Source organism: Hyperoodon ampullatus, assembly GCF_949752795.1.
Source record: "Hyperoodon ampullatus genome assembly, chromosome: 11".
NCBI classification, from domain to species: domain Eukaryota; kingdom Metazoa; phylum Chordata; class Mammalia; order Artiodactyla; family Ziphiidae; genus Hyperoodon; species Hyperoodon ampullatus.
Window position 1 is genome coordinate 30255631 of NC_136924.1, and position 24022 is coordinate 30279652.

Consider the following 24022-nt stretch of genomic DNA (forward strand, 5'->3'; position numbering starts at 1 on the left):
AGAGTTAAATTTGCTGGGCAAGTAAAGCAAGCTCTCAGCAAGAATCCCAGCAGAAACTTCCTCCAGGGCGCTCTGGGAGGCAACTGCCTCTGGGACAGACAGTGGGACAGTGACCGCTGGGTTCTCTGCGTGGAAGGAATCCCTGCCAGGTCTGAGGAGATGATTTTCTTTTGTGTCCTTTGGAAACGTGTGCATGGAGACGGATACCACCGTGTTTGTTAAAATCAGCAAAAGACCTTTTAAAAGAGCTAGACATCATTTCTAAGAGGATTCAGAGCCTTGGTTCCCCTGTTGGCTTTGTGGTACCAGCCCCGGTGCGGTCTGGGACTGTGCAAGGTTTTGCGCCCCTCCTTTGGTTAACTGAACAATAACAATCTATTTTCCTTTCACTCTGTTTCCCCACCAACCATAGGGGTACTCTGCCTGCCAGACAGCCTGAACCTTCACCGAGACCCTCAGCGGACCAGCAAACCGGGAGAGCTGCCCATGTTTAGCCAGTCCGAGCTGAGGACCATCGAGCAATCCTTGCTGGCCACCCGCGTGGGCAGCATCGCGGAACTGAGTAAGTGGACGCTGGTTCTCTCACCCTCTCTGTTCCCAAGCGACCAGCTGCCCTTAGGGCAGTGCTTTGTAACCAGCCAGGGGATTCCTTTTATTGAGCAACTGCTGTGTACACACACCTGCGCTGATGGCCATGGTGAAGGCAGCAGCTCTGGAATCAGGCAGACTGGTAAAATTCCTGGCTCGGCCTCTGATGTAGGTCAAGTTCCTACCCTTTTCTGAGCCTCAATTTCCTTTTCTATAAAATAGAGAAAACGATAATACTCAATAGTTGTGGCGATTTAGCAAGCTAATGCCCATAAAGGGGTTCACCACGGTGCCTGGCACCCAGTAAATCCTGCAAATGCTGTTAACTTCTACAGTGGGATCACATCTCTCCTCTATTCAGAATCCTCCACGGGCTCTCCATCTGATCCATAGGAAAAGCCAAAGTCCTCAGAATTACGTCCAGGCTCGCCCACCTGTATTCCTCGGACATCTTCTTCCACTCTCTCCCAAGGCCCACTTAACTCAGCCACATTGGCCCCTGTTGTTCCTTGGACATAGCAGGCATACCTTAGGGCCCTTGAACATACTGTTCCTTCACCACTCCCATCCTCCAGATATCCACATAGCTTGCTCCCTAGTTATCTTCAAGTCTCACCCAAATGTTACCCCTTAATGAAGCTTTCCCTAACCACCCTATTTAAAATTATAGCACCCTGAGGACCCTAATCCTTCCTCACTGCTTTACCTTTCTTCCCAGCTGTTACCCTATGACATACTCTATTTTTTTGGTTTGTTTTTCAATAATAGCTCCACTGAGATAGAATTCATATCCAGTTCACCTGCTTAAAGTGTATCATCATTCAGTGGCTTTAGGTATATTAACCAAGCTATACAAACATAACCACAGTCAAGTTTAGAACATTTTCATCACCCCAACAAGAAACCTGATAACCATTAGCAATCATTCCCCTCCCTCCTTTCCCTAGTCACACTCTATAGTCTACTCATTAATTTTTTTAAATTGTCTGTTTCCTGCTACTAGAATATTTTTTCATGGAGAGTACAGATATTTGTTTTGTTTGTTGTTGTAACCTGAACACCAAGAATGCTGCTTGACACATAGTAGGCCCTCAGGAAATATGAAGAAGGAAAGAGAGCCAGAGACAGAGACAGAGAGACAGCGAGACAGGGGGAGAGAGAGAGAGAGAGAGAGGGAGAGAAAGGGGCAGAAAGGTGGAGAGAAGAAGGCTGGGGTGTCCCAAGTTTGAGCAATGATTGCTGTGCTTGTATATCCCCTAATTCGGGGCTGTGCTTTCTGAGTCTGGCCAACCAGAGGAAAATAAAACTGTATTTACTTATGATCCAATTGATTGTCAAATGACATAACCGTGTGTTAGTTCTGGATGGAACTGGAGCATTGATCTCAGAAATGCTAGAGTATGTTAAATTATGAGTTGGTGTGATATTCTAGAAAATTCTGAACTGTGAAAGAATTCAGGACCCATAAGGCAACTTGTGCCTCTTCTCCAAAATTCCCTGTACACCCGGGACAAGCATCCACCCTTGAGTATACGACATGCACCTCTGAAAATGGAAGCAGTAGCTGATTCAAGCCATAGGGGGTCCTTATGGTCACCAGAGTTACTTTCCTGGCAACTGAATTTGGAAATTGTGCTTGCATTCCCATCAAACCCCTGAAGTCATAAGATGCCTCCTATTACAGGGTCTTCCAGCCACTGGTCAGTTGTACGATTGTTCTTAAACTTTTGCCATGGACCCCTTTGGCAATCTGATGAAGCCTATGGACCCCGCCTCAGAATAATATTTTTAAATGCAAAAAATAAAGTGCATAAGTTTATAAAGGAAGCTAATTATATTAAAATACAGTTATCAATATATTTTTACCTCAACTGTGATACAGTAACTCTATGCCTTTTTTATTAGAACATTATAAAACAAGATCTAGCAGCAGCTCTGATGACCCATTATTTTGAGGTAGTGATGTGTGTGAAGGATATTTTGAGATATCTGCAACAATTGGAATGGGATAAGGAAAGGTCTGCATTTTAACAGCTCCCCAGGGATTCAGATGTAGATGGTCAAAGCAGCTCCCCTGGGGAAACATCTCAAAGAAGAAATGCCATACTGTTTGGGACTCTGCAAATTTCTAAGACATGCCCGTGACCTTGGAAAGGCCGAATCTGGCTACAGGGTTGGTTCATGTCTGTGTGGGCGCAACCTGGGAAGAGGTCCCCACGCATTCTTCGCTGGGGTCTCAAAAGTTTGTCCGGCGATATTTTAAGGGCCCCTCCTAGCACCTGGGCTGGGGCCCTGCTCAAATCCGGTTCTTCTCTTGGAGGAAAGGATTTGCTAAGCAAATCTGCACTTCACCTAAGCAGGCAGCACACAGGAGTGGCTTGCCACATAAATTGTTTCTAAGGACAATTTGCTCTGTAAATTAAATGCTGTCATTTTCTTTGAATGTTGACTTTCGCATATGAATTGTTGGCACACAAATGGGTGCTGCTAATTACGAATAGGTTCCCTACGTTCATTAAGTCAGCCCTGTAGAACGTGTGCGCAGTAGCACGTTGATCAGCCACACCAGCGACAGAAGGTAATAAAATTGCCTTCTTTTCTGATCTGACTATAATTTAGACTGGCTTGCTCTGTGGTCTGAATCAATACAGCCTTGCTCTCTCTGTGTACATAGAGAGCTGTTCTTCATATTCAAAGGTTACTCTGCCAGTGTGGATTCCAGAAACCACTGTTGTTCCAGCAAAGGCGAGATGGAAATAGTTCGTTCCCAGCCATCCCTGCTCTTCTTGAACCAGGCTGTTCAGGGTTGAGGGCAGGGCCCCTGACTATGGCCTTCTTCATAGCCAACAATAATAATAGCAGCCCTGATACTGTTGACCTGGTGATCTATGAAAAATCTACATGAGCTATTTCCAGTGTAACCATTATTATCCACACAGAGGTGGGCAGGAAGGAAGGGGACAAACAACTTGTCTAAGATCAACCTGTGAGCTGATGGCTGGAATTGAGTCCAGTTCTCAAGGCAGAGCTTTCACCACTAGGCCTGACTCCCAGTCTCTGGGGGAAGCCCAGCTGTTTCTATATGATACAGGTGGAATGAGAGTCCGCCTCTGTAAGATCATCATGTTTGTCAGATCTGTGTGCCTTCCAGGTCTGAGGATCGCAGTTTGCTCTGTAGGATGTATTGGGGGTGCTCTCCTCAAAACTAAACTGGAGACATGAGAATTCACAAAGGTTACCTAGTATCTCACCAGCACCTAGATGGCAGGACCCCCCTGCCCGCTGAGACTTCTGCCTGTATTCCCCCTGCTTCTATCCTCAGGGCATCTTATTAGAATCCAGAACTGTCTTGATCAGTGGTGATGTCCAGAGCACTTTCTTTGTCCAGCCTGTTATGGCTTGGGGTGAAAATATATCCACTACTTCTGGACCACCTACTGCATGCCAAGTGCTTTAAATATATTAAAGGTATTTTTATTCTCATTTCATAGATAAGAAAACTAAGACCTGGAAGGATAAATGTTTTGCCCAGAGCCACACAGCTAGGAAGTGGCAGGGTCACATTTCAAACCATTTTTCTTTTTCTACTTTTCTGCATCCAGTTCAGCTTTGCATTTTAAGCAACTAACACATCGCCTGCAGCTTAGGAAATATCTGTTGAATGTCAAATGAATACATGAATGACCCACAGTGAACTAGTCTGTGAAACAAAAGCTGAAGAAAATGCTACAGAGGAGGGGAACTCTTAATGAAACTCTTGTCAAATATTAAACTGAATTTTGAACTCAGAGAACTAGAGCTGAATCTCTGTATGTCAAATTATTTGAATGAGAAGCTAAATCAGGAGACCACAAAAGTCCACAGACTGACACAAGCCTGGTGATTCTTAACTGTGAGCCCGAGGAAATTCGCAAGGCAATGCTTAGAGTCTGGTGGGCAGACCAGGTCTTCTTACCTGAACCAGGTCAGGAGTAGGTCTGGGGAAAGCTGGTCTGTCCTGTCTCCTCCATTGAGGCCACAAGGAAAGCAGAGGCTCTGGCTGTTCTCACTTTTTTTTTTTTGAGAGAACAGAAGTTAAGGCTACTTTATTTTATTTTATTGGTTTTCTTTTTTTTTTTTTATTTTTATCAGGGTATAGTTGATTTACCATGTTGTGTTAGTTTCATTTGTACAGCAAAGTGAATCAGTTATACATATACATATATGCACTCTTTTTTTTTTTTTAGGTTCTTTGCCCATATAGGCCATTACAGAATATTGAGTAGAGTTCCTTGTTCTATACAACAAGTTCTTATTAGTTATCTATTTCATATACAGTAGTGTGTGTATGTCAGTCCCAATCTCCCAATTTATCCCTCCCCTCCTTATCCCCTGGTAACCATAAGTTTGTTTTCTACATCTGTGACTCTACTTCTGTTTGGTAAATAAGTTCATTTGCACCCTTTTTTTTAGATTCCAATTTATAAGCAACTTCATATGATATTTGTCTTTCTCTGTCTGACTTACTTCACTTAATGTGACAATCTCTAGGTCCATCCATGTTGCTGCAGATGGCATTATTTTGTTCTTTTTTATGGCTGAGCAGTATATACCACTGTATATATGTACCACATCTTCTTTATCCATTCCTCTGTACCAACTCGACTCTGCATTTGGTCCCATCAGTCCCACAGTTGTGTCCTCCAAGATCTTGTTGCAGCCCGTCTGCCCGACATTCCCTGCCTTGCCCCCAAGCTCCGAATTAAAACTGCATTGGAGAGTCATTAATTAGAGTAATTGCTTTCTGCTGTTTAAAGGGGAAAAAATGAGGGCTTCATCGAAAAATGCCTCTTTCTGTTTTCTTTTCACACTAAACTGTGAACTTGTTGTTCCCACTCAATGAGTTCATCAAAGTGGGGCCATTAATTTACAACTGTGCATAAAAAGGTTTCTGGGTTGTCTCCCCTTGGTGTCACCAGAAAGAAAAACAGCCCTTATTGCTTGGAAAAGGGGGTCTCTCGAATGCAAATGGGATCTTTTCAGAAGGTCCTGCTGCCTCCAGCTCCTAGAATGCACTTGTGACCTTTTCAGGTGGTCAAGTGGCCACTGGCCTCTTGGTATTTCTTGAATGTTCTACTCCACCACAGGGCCTTTGCACTTGTTCCTCCCTCTGCCTAGAAAGCTTTTCCCTTGATTTTTACAAAGCTCCTCCCTCATTTCATTCAGGCCTCTGCTTAAATGTCACCTCCTCAGAGAGGCCCTCCTATGACAGCCCCACTCACTTAACCCTCCCTGCATCACTGCTTTCTATACACACTTCCTGCTTTAATTTTCTTCATAGCACTTAGCACCACCTGACATACTATATATTTGTTTATTTTCTGTCCACCTCACCAAGACTGTAAACCCCATAAGAGCTCAGACTTTTTTAACATCATTGACTGTATCCCCAGTGCTTAGAACAATGTCTGGCACATAGTAGGATGCAATAAATATTTGATGAATGAATGAATGCATAATGCTAAGTTTCCTGCTGGACCCAGAGTTCAGTCTTCCTTTGTCCATCCCTGTTTCTCCAGCTCTCCTTCTCCTTTAAAACAAATCTCTCATTACTTTGTACTGGGCTATACATGGTCTTTCGTTTTTTCAAGGGGAGGAGTTTCAGTGAGGCAAGTTAAACCGCAGTTTATGATGCTGGGGAATGCCTTGGCTTCCTTATCTTTGCTGTGTGACCTAGGGCAAGTGACGTGATCACTCGGATCCCCAGGGATCTGTGAAAAGAGGGTGATCATACCTCCTACCCCAGGGTTGTGTGAGGTTTTGAAAACGTACTATAGTAAGTGGTCTTTGACCGAGGATGAAGAGCGGGGAAGGAATTGAAGGTGCTGTCACAGCGTAGGTTTTGGCAGAAGGAGCCCATGTTGGAAGGTGCAGCCCTTTGTCTCAGGGGGATCCCACTGGCATGCAGGAAGACGGCTTAGAGGGAGCTCCACTGATAGCTTGAGTCTGGCAGGTCAGAGCAGCGTTTCCCGAAGGGTTGCATGGGAGATGATTGTAGGTGATACGCAAAACACTTTCTATTTTTAATTGCTATGAATTTCTCATGGGTACTAGAAAAATATTGGTTTTCCTTTTATGGCACTGATATGAAGGTTCCTTTTAAAATGAATTCATTGTGTGAAAGAATGAGCCAATTTAAAGAAAAATATTAAGTAAATAAACTGTACCTGCTGCACACAGATATGTGAGAATTCATGATGCTGATTCTCAAATGGCTGACATTTGGAAAACCTGGTTATAAGCGGGTTCTCAAGTAGGTTCCTAGAACCAAACTCCAGACACCCAAACTCAGTGCAGCTAGTGACAAGTGGATTTGTTGTTTTGGGTTCATGAAGCTGACAGGTGAAGCAGCAGATAGCACATACATAGAGTGGGATTTGAAATAGAGCTTGTGATTACAAAATCCCCGTGCCAATTCCATCTCCTATGGCCAGCCCTCATCAGAGACATCCTTTCGGCCTCTGATCCAGAGGCTCGGCTGATAACAATGATGATGATGATAATGATGTGATGATGATGGTAGTGATAATGATGAAGATAGAAATGATGGTGATGATGATGAAGATGATAATGAAAGTGATGATGATGGTGGTCATGATGATGGACAAGATGGTGATGGTGAAGATGATGATGGTGGTGATGATGATGATGTGATGATACAAAGTAAAAGAAATAGTGCTGAATACTTATTATATACACTTAGCATGTGCCAGACCCTATTCCAGGTGCTTTAAGTGATTTGTGATTGCTTCATTTCATATTATGAGTTAGGCACTATTATTATCTCCATTTTTCAAATGAAGAAACCAATGCTGGGTACTTTATACCATGTTATCAATTTAATCCACACAACAAATTCACAAAGGTCATAATCATCCCTGTATACAAAGAAGTTAACTCACCCAAGATCATGCAGCTGGCAGTGGCAGGTTGGAGACTCAGACTCAGACAGTCTGACTCCAGAGAGCTTGTCCCTAACCATTACACTACACTGCTCCTCCAAGAACAGGACAATGAATGAGTCATATCTCTGCCTGTGAAGCTTAGTAGGGGAAGTAGATGTGTGGGCACTTAAAACACATCTGAATTAAACAAGTAACATGTTCGACTTTATTAGCAGGTGTTGTGTATACACAGGGGAATGGGAAGTTGATTCTTATCTGTGGCATCCTGGAGGGCTCCAGGGAAGAAGTGGCATTTGATCACAGCCTTGAAGGTCGTCAGTAGTTGAGAGGATGAAGTGGGGGGGCCACTCTAAGATGAGAAAACAACAAGAGCAAAAGCAAAAGCAGGGAACCTGTAAGTGCAGGGTGAGCTGAACGATGCTCTGAGGAGATGGTTAGCCCAATCAAGGCCAAAGCCTTCCCAGGGTCTTGGGGAACTTGAGGGGTGATGCACTGCCCCAAAACATGGATCCTCTTCTCATCTCTACTCCATTTTGATTTTCTTATTTTGAGCTTTTTTATGAGTGCTTTCAAGAAAGACAGAGGGGGACTCTCCTGGTGGTCCAGTGGTTAAGACTTCACCTTCCAATGCAGGGGGTGCAGGTTCAATCCCTGGTTGGGGAGCTAAAATCCCACATGCCTCCTGGCCAAAAAACTAAAACATAAAACAGAAGCAATACTGTAACAGATTAAGTGTACCCCAACCTGACCCTAGATGGAAGGTATAAGAAATTTAACCACCACCTCGGTAAGCTTATTATTCTGATAATACCAAATAGCACATGCCATAATTCAAAATTCAGAAATGACAGAAAAGTTGGAAGGGAATGTCACCCACAATCCCACTAGGCAGAGAAATCCTTGGTCAACATTTTGCTTTTTTTTTTCTCCTGGTATTTACTCAGAGCATATTTTTTAATAACATAATCCTGATCACACTCTATGCAGTTTTGAATTTCACTTTTTTCCCCACTTACCATTTTAACACAAAGCTTTTCATCATTTATTGCCACTCTATGTAAACATTTTTAGTAACTGATTAAGTTTTATCACATACCAGAGTTTATTTAACCATGCTCTGATTTTCAAACATTTGTTTCTTTGTCAAATTTTGGACCCTGTAAATAAGGTTTGGGTGAAAATCCTTGTGCATGAAGATTTTGCTGCATTTTGGATTCTAACATTGGGACAGTGTCCCAGAAATGGAATTACTGAATCAAGGGAAAGGAGCATACATTAACACCTTGGCTACATAATGCCAAATGGCCCCATCATAGACTTGGAGCTGGCCACAGATGCAGCAGGATGTCTCTGAAAGAAGGACTCAGGTCAGTGTAGGGTGAAGAGCACAGACATTAGAGTTAGACAGACCCGGGTTGGAATTTTATCTCTGCCTTGTGACCTTGAGCCTCAGTTTCCTTATCTGTAAAACAGGATTTCTCAACCTGGGCATTATTGACATTTGGGCTAAATTATTTCTTGTGGGGACTGATCTGTGCATTGTAGGATGTTTAAGAACATTTCTTCCTGCTACCCATTAGATGCAGTAACAGCCCCCCGGACATGACACCAGAAAGATATTGCCAAACATACCCTGGGAGGCAAAATCACCCTGGTTGCAGATCACTGCTCTAAAGCTAAAATAATATAAACATACCCTATAGAGCCTTGTGAGGATTAGAAACAATGCACATGAAGTGCTTTTTCACAGTGCCTGGTATAGGGTAGGCGCTCAATGAATGGCAGCTGGGACTGTTGTTCATGTAGAGCCATGTTTCTCCACATTTTCCATCTGCAGGTCCCCGGGCATCTTCCCTGCCCACCTGCCACTAAAAGAGAATTTCCTTCTCTGATTCTTTTTTGAGGTTCTTGCATATATTTTCCTGCTGTGGCAAATGGAGAGAAGGAGGGTCAGACTCTAGGTTAGGCTTGATAAGAGGCAGAGGGGTGTAGCGAAGCAAACCTTCCCCCCACCCCGCCCCACTGCTATCTGTTTAACTCCTGCATCACTGTTCAGATATTAAGCTTAGTGGATTGTACTCTGATTAGGTCGTCTTGATGAGGCCTTAGGACTCTGGCAACATAGAAGTTTCCTTTCCTCTGACAACTCCTATCAGAAATAGTGGTCACTTGGAATCTTGCCTCAAGAAGGATTTTTTTTTGCGGTACGCGGGCCTCTCACTGTTGTGGCCTCTCCCGTTGTGGAGCACAGGCTCTGGACGCACAGGCTCAGCGGCCATGGCTCACAGGCCCAGCCGCTCCACGGCATGTGGGATCTTCCCGGACCGGGGCACGAATCCGTGTCCCCTGCATCGGCAGGAGGACTCTCAACCACTGCGCCACCAGGGAAGCCCAAGAAAGATTTTTAAGGCTGCATCTACACTTAGTGGATAAGGGCTCTGCGATTGACTAAGCATCTCATGGGCATGGAAGAGAAAGGGGAATATTTGCCATTTCCACCCTCAGGTGAGACCTCATCTCCATAGTCTCACTCCCACAGAGGGGGTGAATGGTCCTCTTGTCAATCTTCTTTTGAGGAAGTGGCCCTTTTCCTCAGATAGGAAATGGGAACCTAGAAGGCAGGCCCTGGGCCTTCAGAGGAGAAACTCCTGCCTCTCACTGAGCCTCACTTTCTTGGGTTTGGATTTTAGGTAAAAAGTGTCATGTTAAAAAGTACAGCTGGGGCTTCCCTGGTGGCACAGTGGTTGAGAGTCCACCTGCCTTTGCAGGGGACACGGGTTCGTGCCCCGGTCCGGGAAGATCCCACATGCCGCGGAATGGCTGGGCCCGCGAGCCATGGCCGCTGGGCCTGTGAGTCCGGAGCCTGTGCTCCGCTACGGGAGAGGCCACAACAGTGAGAGGCCTGCGTACCTCAAAAAAAGAAAAAAAAAAAAAGTACAGCTGGATGGCAGAGAACTGGTGGGCTCTGCAGGCTTGGTTTCAGCTGAGCAATGAAGGATTGGGAATGGGGGCTTTAAACTCCAGTAAGAGTTGATGTTTCAGTCATGAGTCTGAAGGCAGAATTCCTTCCTCTTCAAGGTCCTCTATCTTTTCTCCTAAGGCCTTCCTTCAACTGACTGGATGAGACCCACCCACATTATGGAGGGTAATCTGCTTTACTGAAAATCTGCTGATTTAAATGTTGATCCCATGTAAAAAATAGCTTCACAGCAATATCTAGTCTAGTGTTTGACCAGCCAACTGGGCACCGTAGCCTAGCCCAGTTGCCACATAAAATTCACCATCACAGATATCTTAGAGGAGTGTCTCCCCAAGTGTGCAACACCTCCCACTGTGCATGAGATGATTTCCAGTGGGACAGGGGGAGTGCCTTAAATAACATTGGTCATGGGAGTGACTCTTTTAAATTCTATTTTAATTCTAATTGCTTTCAGAAGAAAGGCCCCACTTGATATGAGCCCCTAACAATGTTCTCACTCATTATTTATAACAGTAGAAAGCAGGACCAGAATTCACCTATAAATTAATTATGCTGTTTCCTTTTCATCAAGTTAACTTTCACAATGACCTTCTGTTTATGGCAGGTGATACTGATTTTCCGTTTATGGCAGTGACATAATGTTTCCTTTTTAGATATATGTATTTTAAAAAACAAAAGGAGTCCATCGAAGATTAAGTACATAATGGTACGAGTGGTGTTTGGATACAGCTACATTCACGAAGCCTGCTTACAAGCAATCCAAGTTTGAGAAACACCATCTTAGCCAAGCAAAGTCGGGGCTTCAGGCCCAGCCAGCATCCCACAGGAGGATCTTCCCTCCATGGCCAATCTGGGAGCATGCAGCTTTGGTTTGATTAAGGAGAAGGCTGGTTTCCTTCTGAGAAAGTGTAAGAAAGACCAGAGTGTTCTCAGGGTTTGCCAGTGCTGAGAAAAGTAAAACATGCCCCTCAAGGAGCACCGTTAAGCGCATGGATTCTGGAGCCAGACTGCCGGGGTCAAATCCTCCCTCTGCTACTCATAGCTGTGCACCCCTGAGAAGTTGTTTAACCTCTTTGAGCCTCTGTTTCCTCATCTGTAAAATGGGTTTATAAAAGTACCTACTTTATAGGGTATTGTGAGAATCAAATGAATTAGTGCTATCGCATAATAAGTGTCATTTAGGACTGAGTGGCTGTTGTTGGGAACGACTGACAAAGAAAAAGAATATTGTGACACAGTGCTCTAAATGCTGTACCCAAGAAAGTACAGTGTGATATGAGACACAGGGGAGTGCGGGAGATTCCAGGATGGCTTCCTGGAGAAGTTAATATATAAGCCGATACCTGGATAATCAGTAGGAGTTAGCCTGGAAAAGAGGAGAGAGAGAATGTTCTGGATAGAGGGAATAGTGTATGCCCAGGCTTAAAGGCAAGTGACAGTTCTTGTGACTTCAAAGAAAGCAGTGCTGGTTACAGCAGAGGATGTGACAGAGGGTGTGTCCCAAGGTGAGGGAGGCCGGAAGCAGACACATACAAAGGGCTTTCTGTGCCTTGTTAGAAACAATGGGTCCCAGAAGGGCAGGATTGGAGTTATCTTAGCAGCCCTCTGTGCTTGAAACAGCACCCCAGACCTGGTAAGCCCTTGACAGTCATGTGGTGAATGAACAAATGCTTTCCTCTCTGCTTGATGTGTGGCCTGGAGGTCTCATGGGACCACTCCCATTGAATGAGGGAATCTCAGGATGGAAATCTCTGCCGAGATATCCAGGCACATCTTCTCTGCAAGTCTTGGCTGCCTGAAGGATCTGAAATGTTACTTCTGTCCACAGGTGACCTGGTGTCCCGAGCAATGCATCACCTGCAGCCCCTCAACGCCAAGCACCATGGCAATGGCACCCCCCTGCACCACAAGCAGGGGGCGCTCTACTGGGAGCCGGAGGCCCTGTACACCCTTTGCTATTTCATGCACTGCCCTCAGATGGAATGGGAAAATCCCAACGTGGAGCCCTCCAAAGTCAACCTCCAGGTGGAAAGGTAAGACTTATGTTGGCTTTGGATGGCCAAAGAGAGGGGCTCCCTTCTGGCCAAACACCACCTTATGGTGAGTAGGTATTGCCTCCAGGGTGGTACAGGAGTGGGAGAGGAGAGGGATGCTGGGGGTCAGAACTGCCCAGTTTCCAGAAACTCACTGGAGGCATCTAGATGACCTTGAGGGGTTATCAGAGACCTGGGTGGAATCTTTGAAATGGGTTTGCATAGGGCTGGCCCAGTTTGGGATAAAAGTGGCCTGGGTCAGAAGAGAGGGTCTGCAAATCTGGAGGGATGAGGCCTCTGCAGTGCAAGGGGGCTTCCTTGTGAAGGCAGCTTAGGGGGATACCAGCTCCTTGGGTGGGAGATGTTTTATCTTCATCTCATCCGTCTGCCCTGGGGATTCCAGGGGGAAACCATAACACTTGCTCAGCCAGAAGTGGGCCTCTCATGTGGGCAGGAGACAGCATAGAAGTTCCCATGAAGCAGAATCCTTATGGCAGAGAAGGAAGGGAGGGCCCCCTGGAAGAGGAAGCTCCCTCTGACCTGGCTTCTGCTGCTCCCCAGCGCCATCCGTCCACTTCCCCATGCCTCAGCCTCCGCATCTGTAAATGAGTAGCTGCACTCAGCGCTTTCCAGGTTGCCTTTTACCTGGAAAATCCCAAGATTTTCTGAGGATGGTTTCACCCTCTCAGAGGCAAGGCATCCAAACCACCATCAGGAAAGGAGGCTGCCTGGAGGCATCCCCTCTTCTCCTGGGAACAGGTCCACAGAGATGTGGACCTGTTCCTAAGGGAACATCTCCCCCCAGCATCTCACAAATCAGGCCCCTTCTCCTGTGTACACAGGTTTGTTCACTCTAACTACTGCAGTAGTGATGCTGTTTATCGAGTGGTTAAAGAACAGGCTCTGTGATCCAGACTTCTGGGTTCAAATCCAGGCTCTTCCAATTAAAAGCCAGGGTGTCTTGGAAAAGTGCCTTTAACCTCCCTGTGCCTCAGTTTCTTCATCTACAAAATAGAGGTCCTAAGAATAAATCCTTCATAAGGCTGTTTGAAGATTGAATGCATTGAACAGTGCCCAGCACGTAGTAAGTGCTCAATAAATGTTCCCTTTTATTATTGCTGTTGGAGATCTTATCCGCAAATAGCTGAACAACTCCCAGTTTGGGCTCAATGCACTTTTCTCTGTTAAATGGTTCCAAGTGGTTTTGAAACGCTCACTGGATGCTCTGTTTCTGCCAGGATGGATCGGGCTTAATTGGGCTCCTAAACCATGTATCTTGGCTTTTCAGTTTAGAGTAGAGAATGGAGGATGAGTGAGACAAAAGTTGACTCTTTTTTTTTTTTTAAATCCCAAGTTAGCATCAATATTTCAATCCAGCCTAGAATTAACTTAATCAGAGGATTACTCATGTCTCCCGCCATCCAGACCAAATCAGTGGGTGCCGTGTACATATTTTCATGTGCCAAATATGCCCAAAGTGGAGAGGTGGCAATGTGCCTGTGGTCCCTGGGCAGAAAACAACCTCAGTCAGACACACCAAGACGTTGCTTTCTATGAGTGTGAATCGTGATGGCTGGGAGGATGGAAACTATTGGCCTTGGCCTTTGGGGTAACTAGTTCTTCAGCCCCCATCCCTACCCCAGCAGCCTGTAGAATAGGGCAATTTCTCTGACTCACCTACCCTGCCACTCTTCAATTCCTGCCTCTATGCAGATGACACCCCCTCCATCTCCAGACAGACATCACCACCTCTGAGCTCCAGAACCTGATCCAGCTCAGCCTTCCAGTTTCCACTGTCAAGTCTCACACTCTCAGACTGGTTCTTCTCAGGGCACCTTATTCTCTTCTGCCCAACACAGCAACTGTGTGTGTGTGTGTGTGTTTATTGCCTGTGAGCTTCGTAAGGGCACAGAACACATCTGTTTTGGTTGTCACGCCACACCTAATGCCAAGCTCAACATCTGGTGTATATCACAAAGTCAGTAAATATTTGTAGGATGAAAGAAGGGGCCAAATCCATTGATCCAACTGCCTATGGAACATTTCCATCAGGAGTGCCCACAACCACCTCAAAACTAAAGCCAACATCTTTCCCCCCAAACCGACCATTCCTCCTTTCCCCGCCACCCCAGTCTCTAAGAATGGCATCACCATCAACCTGGTCACCTCGGTCAGAAAATGGGACTCACCCCACACTCCTTCCTCTCCTTCCCTCCTTCCTACAGCCAGCTGGTCAGCAGGTCTCACTGATGCTACATCTGTGCCGTCTCCCGTTCCTCTAATCCTTCCTCCCCAGATTGCTGCCTCACTGCATGGTTCAGTCCCTCATTCCCTCTTACTGCTATTACTGCATTTGATTTCTAAATGGTCTCCCTGGACGGGAGGCTTAATATTCTCTGACCAGCTCCATCCTCATGGCCACCAGACTGAAACTTCTAAAATATACATCTCATCGTGTGACATACCCCCCGCCCCCAACTCAACACAGTTGCATGGCTCCCGTTATATTTTCTGTTATGTAGCTTCCATCTTCCCTTCCGGAATCTATTTCAGGGTTCAGAGTGTAGTTGAAGTGGCTGTAAGTCTAGGGAGACCATCTGAGGATTCCAGACTTTCTGGGACAAGTTTTAAAGAGGCATGAGCTGCAAGGGGGAGCCGAGTAAAGAGAACATGTCCTAGAATTTGTCAGAGTCAATTATCTCGGTCTTTCCATTCCTCCTTGGCTGAATTTTCAGGGGACCACACAAAACAGAAAGAACTTGTCATTTTTCGAGTTCTGTTCACTTTGGTCCTCTGGAAGAGTATGGATTTGGGAGTCAGATCAACCTTTGGGTTTGGATCCCGGCTCTGCTTCTTCTAGTTCTGGGACCTTGAATGAGTCATTTCACCCCTATTGAAACTCTTCTCCTCAACTGTGAAATGGGAACAAAACCAGCCTCTTGGGACTGGTGTAAGCAATGAATTAGATACTGTAGCTAAGACATCCAGTGCCATGCCTGGCACAAGGGGAGCGCCCCTCACCCCCACCAAAGAGGAGCTGATACTGTGTATCTTCTTTTTATTTTTATTTTTTGGCTCTAAAATGTTATTATCGTTGTCCCTAAAGAAGCCTGTGTCTGATTCCTTCCAGACGAAAAGCTGTTTCTTCCCGTTCCATGATAGGCTAGGCATTGATATTTATTAGCGTCTGAAAATACACAGGGAAGGGCTTCAGAGGAGAGAGGACTCTGTTTCCAGCCAAGTGTTTACAGCAGCTTCATGCCAAAACTTACAAACAAGACGTTTCCAGTGGGAGATAAGATTCTAATTTGGAGCTGTTTTTATTTTCTCTTTTTCTGTCTTCTTCCCCCCCCCCCCCCCCAAATCAAACAACATTCCCTTGACTCTATCTCTGTTCTGGCAAAGTCAAGTAAGGCCATGGTGTTTATATGGTTTTCCATAGACTCTTCAAGAACAGGAGCTGAATATTATGTGCTTTTTGTCCACGCCGAGCAGAAGGCCTGGAACATATTTGTTGACTGAAATATGGATTGTTTTGTGCCTCAAACCATCTCTGCTTGTCAGAAGAGCCTTTCTTGGCTGGAGTACTTGGAACTAGGCCTTCATATACCATTTGACTCTTTCATGTGGGCATAGCTTTCCAGTTGCTACGTTGGTTTTGGATAGCTTCATTTTTCATTGTGAGGTTTTGAAGAAGCTCAGTACCAGTATAAAATTTCTGTAGTTTAAGTTGTTCCAGAACTTTGGCTACTATTTTTTGAGCTTCTGAAATCTTTCAGTCCCTCAGATACTTTATTTAGGAAAAAAAAAAAAACTCAGATAAATTTTGTATGATTATGATTAGGCTATATTTATTTTCCAAATAGTAATGATAAATGTAAACACCTCAGTTTTGAGGATAGGGGTCATGTGAAGCTACTACTATTTTTTAATAGAATCATCTTAAATCTATGACAAAATTTCCCTGCCCCAAATCATTACTGGAAATACTAGTGATTCCTAGATGTGTTTGGCCATGAATGATTTCAGTAATTTGTCACCATAAAATTAAAAGGAGTAGGATAAATAAGAGTGTTTTGTTGCCTGGAGTAACTGGTAATACCCGAGAGGAACAGAGATCAGCTTCAGCTAGAAGACTAGACAGTTAGGTAGTTTTACTCTCCCCAAGTCTCATGGGAAACAAACCAGAATTTACATCTAGGCAGTGGCAGCTTTCCCCCCTTTTGTAAGCAGAGCTGTGTAAACAGATGTGGCAGACATCTTTTTCCCTGTGTCTACCAGGGAAATCTCAACCACAAACATGAGTATCCAATCACCAATCACCAACTATTTGAGGAAAACGAATGGAAGAAACAGAACAGTCTTAACAAATGGAAGAATTTACACTTGAGGAAATAGAGTTAATAAAGCAAACATACCAGATATTAGAAGTTAATGGTACCCAAATACATCTTCTAAGAAACCCTCCCAAAAGATCACCCCAGCACATCAATATGTGACAGGTGATATCCAAATTTTAACATACTCCAACAGACATACCCAGGGTTATGCAAAATTTCCAGCCTTCTAATTATAACCCTTCCCCATTCTTTCCCATCAAGGAATGTATATCAGAACACAAGTGAGCAGAGGTATCCTTGATACAAACAGGACTACTAGTAGGAATGCTTAGTTGCAAGAGTTGAAACTGCTTAGCAGAAAGAAAACCTCTGGGAGGCCCAGTGTAGGCAGAGGGTTAACAGATCCCTTCCACTCCTGCATGAGAATCTGACGTTGGGTTAATTTTCTAGCTCTGTTCCCCTGGAAACATGATAAGAATTACAATATCAACTGTGTTACTAAGTAATGTTGCTTATGGTCAGAATGACCCTAGGTTGGTACATTAGATCTGGCCTTGTAGTACTATAGATACTTGGTATAAATACCAAGTATCTATAGTACTTGGTATAGTACTTCCAGAGCTTTGGGCTTCCTTGAATTCGCTGATCCCTATAACTGGCAATGTCCCTTGCAGGGACCTTGAAAGCTACTTCTGTGGAGTTGTTACAAGAGATATTGGGGAAAGCAGAGTAGTTCTCACAACCACCCAACTGGATCTTATCTCCTTGCACCTGAGTGTCACCGGGGCAGAAGATAGCTCTGAGATGGCTGGGTGAATCGTTATAAAGACTCCCAGTAAAAGGAACGTCTGATGTTGTCATGCAGGACAAGTGTGGCCTATGATGGTCCCATGCGTCTAAATGTTTAGTAGAGCTTAAGAAGACTTCTGGAGGGCATTGAAGCTGGAGAAGCAGGCTTTGAGCCCACACAACCTGGAGCAGTGCCCAAGTTGCACCCCAGGATTGCTCAGAGCCATAGACACTGGACTTTTTACCACTGAGGCTGAACTTTGGCCACTCCCAGCAGGACCTCTGTCACCATTACCCCTGAAAGCTGAATGTCTCTGCTACCACTCTTGTCAAGTTCCATCTATGTCACACCACTTGCTTCTAAATCAGTGGAGCCTGGGTCACATCCCTGCACCCTAGTAGCAGGGGTGTCTGGAAAGGTGAATTTCTACCTTGTTGAACTATGGAATAATAATATGGGAAATTCTCCAAACAGTAAGGTCATCTGTGGTTCCAAGCACCCAAGAAAGTTGACAAAGGTTCACTACACTCTTCTACTTTACTTTTTTAAAAAATAAATAACACACAAGTGAATCATTTGCACAGTTCAGTACTTCTGACCATTATTAGCCACACAGCTCACAACTGATTGGCTTACACACCACAGTGAATACTCCCCAACATAAAGTCTGCTTGGGCTGACACCCTAGGAACCTCAACAGCAAGAAGGAGACAGGAGGACTATTTTTTTCCTGACATCTTAAGCAGCAGTGCAGAATGCCTTTCCCCAGAGGACGAATGCTACTTTCTCACCTTCTTGAGGGCAGTGATCACATCTTGCACAAAAGTCCCCTAAAATGTCCACCCAGTGCTAGTGGGTCCTGGAGAAATTCATAGTCAATGGATGAATGGGGACAACCCAGAGTGGGAGAACCATATATTAGACCTGTTTTCTGCAGGGCTACTTGTGGGCTCACCTGGAATTCCAACCATTATATAAATGGTTCTAATGAAAAACAAAATGCATGTTGAATTCTAAATAATTAACTTAAGAAACAAAGTTTTAAAACATGATCTATTTTGTGACATGAGCGTTGCTGCAATTTATTTCATCTGGCCAGGGTAAAAGCAACTCTAATCCCAATATTTTTCAAACTGTAGGTTACAGCCCATTAATGGGCCATTAAACCAATGCAGTGCAGAGATTGGCAAACAATACCCCACAGGCCAAGCCTGGCCTACTGTCTGTTTTTATAAAGCTTTATTGGAACACAGCCATACCCACTTGTTTACATATTATTTTTGGCTGCTTTTGCACTTGTGGTTAGTTGTGACAGAGACCAAATGGCCCACAAGGTTGAAAATACTATTTAGCCCTTTCCCCTGATGCTGTGGGTTATAACCTGCATTTTTTAAAAATTAAATAGAATTGAATTAAAAAAAATCAAAGTAGCTTGCATTGAGGGAAGGTAACTATGTTTCTTGAAAGTTTGTTGGTTTTTTTTTTTTTTTTTTTTTGGTTACATTAACTTAACTGGAGTTGATTAACTTGCCAAGGTCATGCAGCTAAAGTTGCAAAACTAGTGTCTGAACTCCTGGCATCAGGCCCTGCTCTGTGCTGTCTTTGCTAGTCTGTCTTGCTGTCCATGGACTATGGTTTTAAAGAAATAATATTTGAAAGCCTCATCCCTAATCTCTAGAATCTTTTTATAATCTTTATGAATGTTTACAGGACATAAAACTAATATACTTATTAAATAAAATATAAGTACACAAAAACTTTAAAGAAGAAACTTTGAGTCACCCATAGTCTCTGCATCCAGGAATAAGCACTGAGACCATATGGGGTATTTCCTTCCAATCTTAGTTTTCTGTCTATATTCAAAAGGTGTTTGGTTGTTTCACAAAATAAGGACCGTTCCATCATTGGATATGGAATTTAAAGTCAAGAGAAAAGCTGAGAACAGGCATGTCAAACATGCTTCATTCCTGTCGAAGATGATAAAACTGAGGCCTAGAGGGATGAGTGGACTTTTCTGGAGTCATAAGCATGTTTTCAGTGGATTTGCAAGGCAGTGCCACAGTGCCTTGCACATGCTTTGCCCTCTTCTTGGACCACTGCCTCCCCTCTGCTCCATCATCTCACTACCCCCGTCAGTTCATCCTTCAAGACTCATTTTAGGTATCACCTCCTCCAAGAACCCTTTCCTACAACCTCAGGATGCACTGAGTGTCCAGGGCCTAGCTCGGTGGATAGCATATAGTAAGTGCTTAATAAATGCTTGCAGAACTGAGCAGAGCTGGGTCTGAAACCTATATGTTCTGGCTTTCGGTCCAAAGAGCCATGTTGCCAGTGTCAACTCAGACAGCCCTTAGATTGCCACTGGCTCTACTGATCACATGCTTCAGGCCTCAGTTTTCTTAGCTGTACACAAAAAATAATCATTACTACTTCATGGAGCTGTTTCGATGACTAATGAACTAACTTATGTAAGTGCCACACACAATCACTGACACTTAGCAGGTGATCCGTCAACGGCAAGGATTATTATTTACTTCCTTAAACCAGGTTGACCTCCTCTTAGATATTATAAGAGATTTTGATCATCACTTAGTATGTGGCAGGTCCTGCTCTATACTTCATGTGTATTAACTAATTCAATCATCACAGTACCCCTTGAGGCAGGAGCTAGCCTCACCTCTCCCCATTTCACAGATGAGGGAACTGAGGTGCAGTGAGGTTAAGTAAGTTGCACACTTGGGCAGGTCTGGGAGTATCAGAAACATCAAATGAATGCTGCATGGCTATAGGGAAGGAAGCTCTCTGCTAAGGGAACAGAATGCATACCATGGAGGGCAGGAAGGTGAGAAAACAGAAAGCGAGACCTTGTTCTGAAGAGGTGTTGGGTAGAGCAACAAATTAGACAGGAAAGAAAGTTGAGAGACCCACCAAGGTGTCAGGACTTTCTCCTATAAGCAGTGAGGAGCTGGAAAGGATTCTGAGAAGGGAGGTGAAGAGACCAGAACTGCGTCTGATTCCTTGTAAGTCCTCCCTTGATGGAGGCATAAAGATGCCTGAAGGAAGGTAATGAACATTTGATGTACCTACTATGTGTCATGTGCTATGTGAGCTACTTTACTTTCAGAATTTAATCCGTACACTCAACTTTGTGAGGTAGAAATGCCTTCATCTACAGATGAAACGATTAAGTCTAGTTGCTACTAGTAGGAAAATGCTATTTGGAAGCTATTTAGGTAAAGCTAAGGACCTTCACAGCACATTAATTATACCTTTGGATATTTTTTATTCTGGAGCCAGAGTTTATATCTTGGTTCTAACACTTACTAGCTCTGTGACCTTGAACAAGTTACTTAACCACTCTGAGCCTCAGTTTTCTTATCTGTAAAATGGGAGCTATCATAGAATCTGCTTCAGAGGGCTGTTGTGAAGCTATTATGTGTTAATATATAGAAAGCACTTAAAATCCGGCATGCATTAATCTCTTTATAGATAATGGCCATTATTATTCTCACTGTCATGGTGCTTATAACCTAGATGTATACTATAGCAGGCCTTCTCAAATTTTAACGTACATTTGAATCCCCTGGGACCTTATTAAAATGCAGATTCTATTCATTAGGTCTGGGGTGGGGCCTGAAATGCTTCATTTCTAATAAGCTCCCAGGTGGTGCTGATGCTGCTGGTCCATGGAGCATCACGTGAATAACAAGACACTGTGTTGTCATTCATTTCCCCAACCCCCATTTTCAGTTACATAAGGGCAAGAAATAAGCCTTTTGTTGATTTTTGTCTGTCTGATAGAGCTTAGCACATAATAGGTGACTAAGAAATATTTCTCAGGTTCTGGGGGCTGGATTGAGCCTTGCAGGGCCTCTACTCTTACCTCATGAGATGCTGGATCCCTCTGCAATTTGCCGAAATGAATGGATTTCAGAAGTCAAATGTGGCCAGCCTGTGGAACTCTCAGGATTTGGAGCAGCAGCCAAGGGAAAGTGCTGAGCATCCAAATATAATGATCATCTTCCACTTAACAAGGTGGCCAGCTCCTCTCAAGAGGCTTGGGAATAGCAAATTAGCCACAGGTGCGCAGGAGAAAGGTGAGGCAGGATTTGACAGGTGTCCTCCCCGAGGAGAGGCAGCAGGGCAAATCCTAAACCACACCAACTAAAGGGCTGTTAACCACGTCCAGCCCTCAGGGCTGGTCAAACTGTTTACACGCAGTTGCCCAGGAGTTTTTTCCCAGCCAAAGGAGGTGCAGTTGCTCTTGACCACAGGTAAGAAGCTGGGGGCTCAAGTTCAAAAACAGCCCCCTCTTCCAATATGGGGGGTTAGTCTGATCAAATGCATGTGCTTCACTTGTTCATTTCAATATCCAGGTCTTTTCTGAATCCCAGTTAACTGGCTGCCACAGCAGTCTGGGCTGGTCTGACACCAGCTTCTCTTTATTTAAGGGAAAAAGAAGGAAAACCTTACCTTTATGATACAAAGACTAAGGAAGTAGTAGTGCTGCACTATCCAGTATAGTAACCACTAGCCGTGCAAAGCTGTTTAAATTTAAATGAATTTAAATTGAATAAAACTAGAGCTTCAGTTCCTTAGTATCACTTGCCTCTTTTCAAATACTCAATAGCTAGATGTGGCTAGTGGTTCCTGCATTGGATTCCGCAGAGATAGAACATTTCCAACATCACAGAAACTTCTATTGGACGTCACTGAACTAGAGACTCAGTGCACATAGTGTCCCCATTGCAGGAAAAAGAGCCCATGATAATCCCACTCCTGAAGCAATAAGGGAGGAAGTGTAGGGACCAGGGACCAGCTCCCCTACTGAGGCATTTTGCGTGTTTCCGTGTTTTGATCACCTTAGAGCTGAGTTTTTCAAAGCGGCCATCATCATCATCACAACCAAATTTTACCAAGTACTTACGACATGCTAGCCTCTCTTCTAAGTGCATTAGTCATTGGGTCCTCACGAGAATCCTGCAAGTGTAGTAGCATATCTTACACTATCGCAATCTCTTATCTTTTCCTGAGTAACTTCAGGCTCAGAGAGGTTGTGTAGCTTGCCCAGGTCACACAGCTGATCGAGGCAGAACTGAGATGCAAAGGTAGGAAGCTTGAGCCCAGAGTTTACTCTGTCAACGGGGTGCCGTGCCACGGGGATGGGAAGGATGTCGGATGTGAGGGGGAGGGCATAGGATTGCCTGCAAAGGTTAAAAGTCTGAAAATATCCCAACAGGAACATTCTTGTTTTAATATGCTTCCTCCACCTCTACCCTTTTCCTTCTAAGATTTTCCCTGGCTTAGGCTTTAATGAATATCACTAAGTGGAATAATGGTAATCAAATCATTTCATCTGATTAAACAACAGTTAAAAACCTTTGAGAAACATGTTAACCTCCTGAAACAAATTGCTGGATATGTGTATATAGACCCTGCCTCTTAAATCTTTACCTCAGTGCTACTTGAGCTTTTCATTTCTTATTATACTTTTCAAACTTGTTAATTACTTGTTTTATTTACTACTAGACTTTTTATTCAGTTGTTCATTCTTCATTCATTCATTGAACACGCATTGAGTGCCTGTCCTAAGCATAGGAAAAGGAAGAGCTGGTCTTTATCGGAGTCTTACGTGTGCCAGGCACCATTATAAGCACTTTACATGAATTAACTCACTTATCCCTCGTGATAACTCCAGGAGAGAGGAATTGTTATTGTCGTCCCCAGTTTATAGATGTGGAAAGTGAGGCAGAGAGGATACGCAACTCGCCCAAGTTCACAGGGCTCAGAAGTGGCCCCATGCTGGGGAGGCGGGGCCCAGGGACCTCTCAGGACTCCTGCCTGAGCAGCTCATTTATCATCAAAGATAGAAAGTGCCAAGGTTCAGAAGGGAGGTGCAGATAAACTGCTGAGGGCCTCAGGGATGATGGTTTTTGAGTCAGGCTTTGAAAGATGGATAAGATCAGGCATTCTAAGGGGAAGAAACAGCTGGCAAAGGCTCCAGGGCAGGAAATTGCAAGGTACATGGGGGGAAGCATGTGCCATAGACCAGCTGAGTTGGACCAGAGGCCAGACTGACCTTCAGCTGGTTTGCAAAAGTGCAGATGGTTAGCCAGTTGTTAAAATGCTAAAATACTTCTCTATCAGTTGGTAAAATGCTGCTGCCCCAAATGTCCCCTCCACCACCCTCATCCCCCGCCTCATGTCCTGCAGCTGCCCCCATAAGAGGTCCTGTCTGCAGCAAGACCATAGGAGTTAGGTGGTACCTGGGCCTTCCCCATAGTCAAGTATTTAGAAAATCCTCACTGAGTTGAAAGTCTGTGGGAGAAATATACATCCTGCAGGCG

At 44.4% G+C, this 24022-nt stretch overlaps 1 protein-coding gene across 2 annotated transcripts in view; it reads left to right on the forward strand.

Moving 5' to 3' along the window:
- Positions 1-24022, forward strand: part of ABTB3 (ankyrin repeat and BTB domain containing 3) — a gene marked incomplete at both ends in the record, with an annotated part of 308960 nt that overhangs the window by 189344 nt on the left and 95594 nt on the right. For both annotated transcript variants that reach the window (XM_079714086.1, XM_079714087.1), the window contains 2 exons: positions 413-562; positions 12341-12545. In XM_079714086.1, coding sequence (XP_079570212.1) covers positions 413-562; positions 12341-12545 — 355 coding nt within the window. The remainder of the gene's footprint in view (positions 1-412; positions 563-12340; positions 12546-24022) is intronic.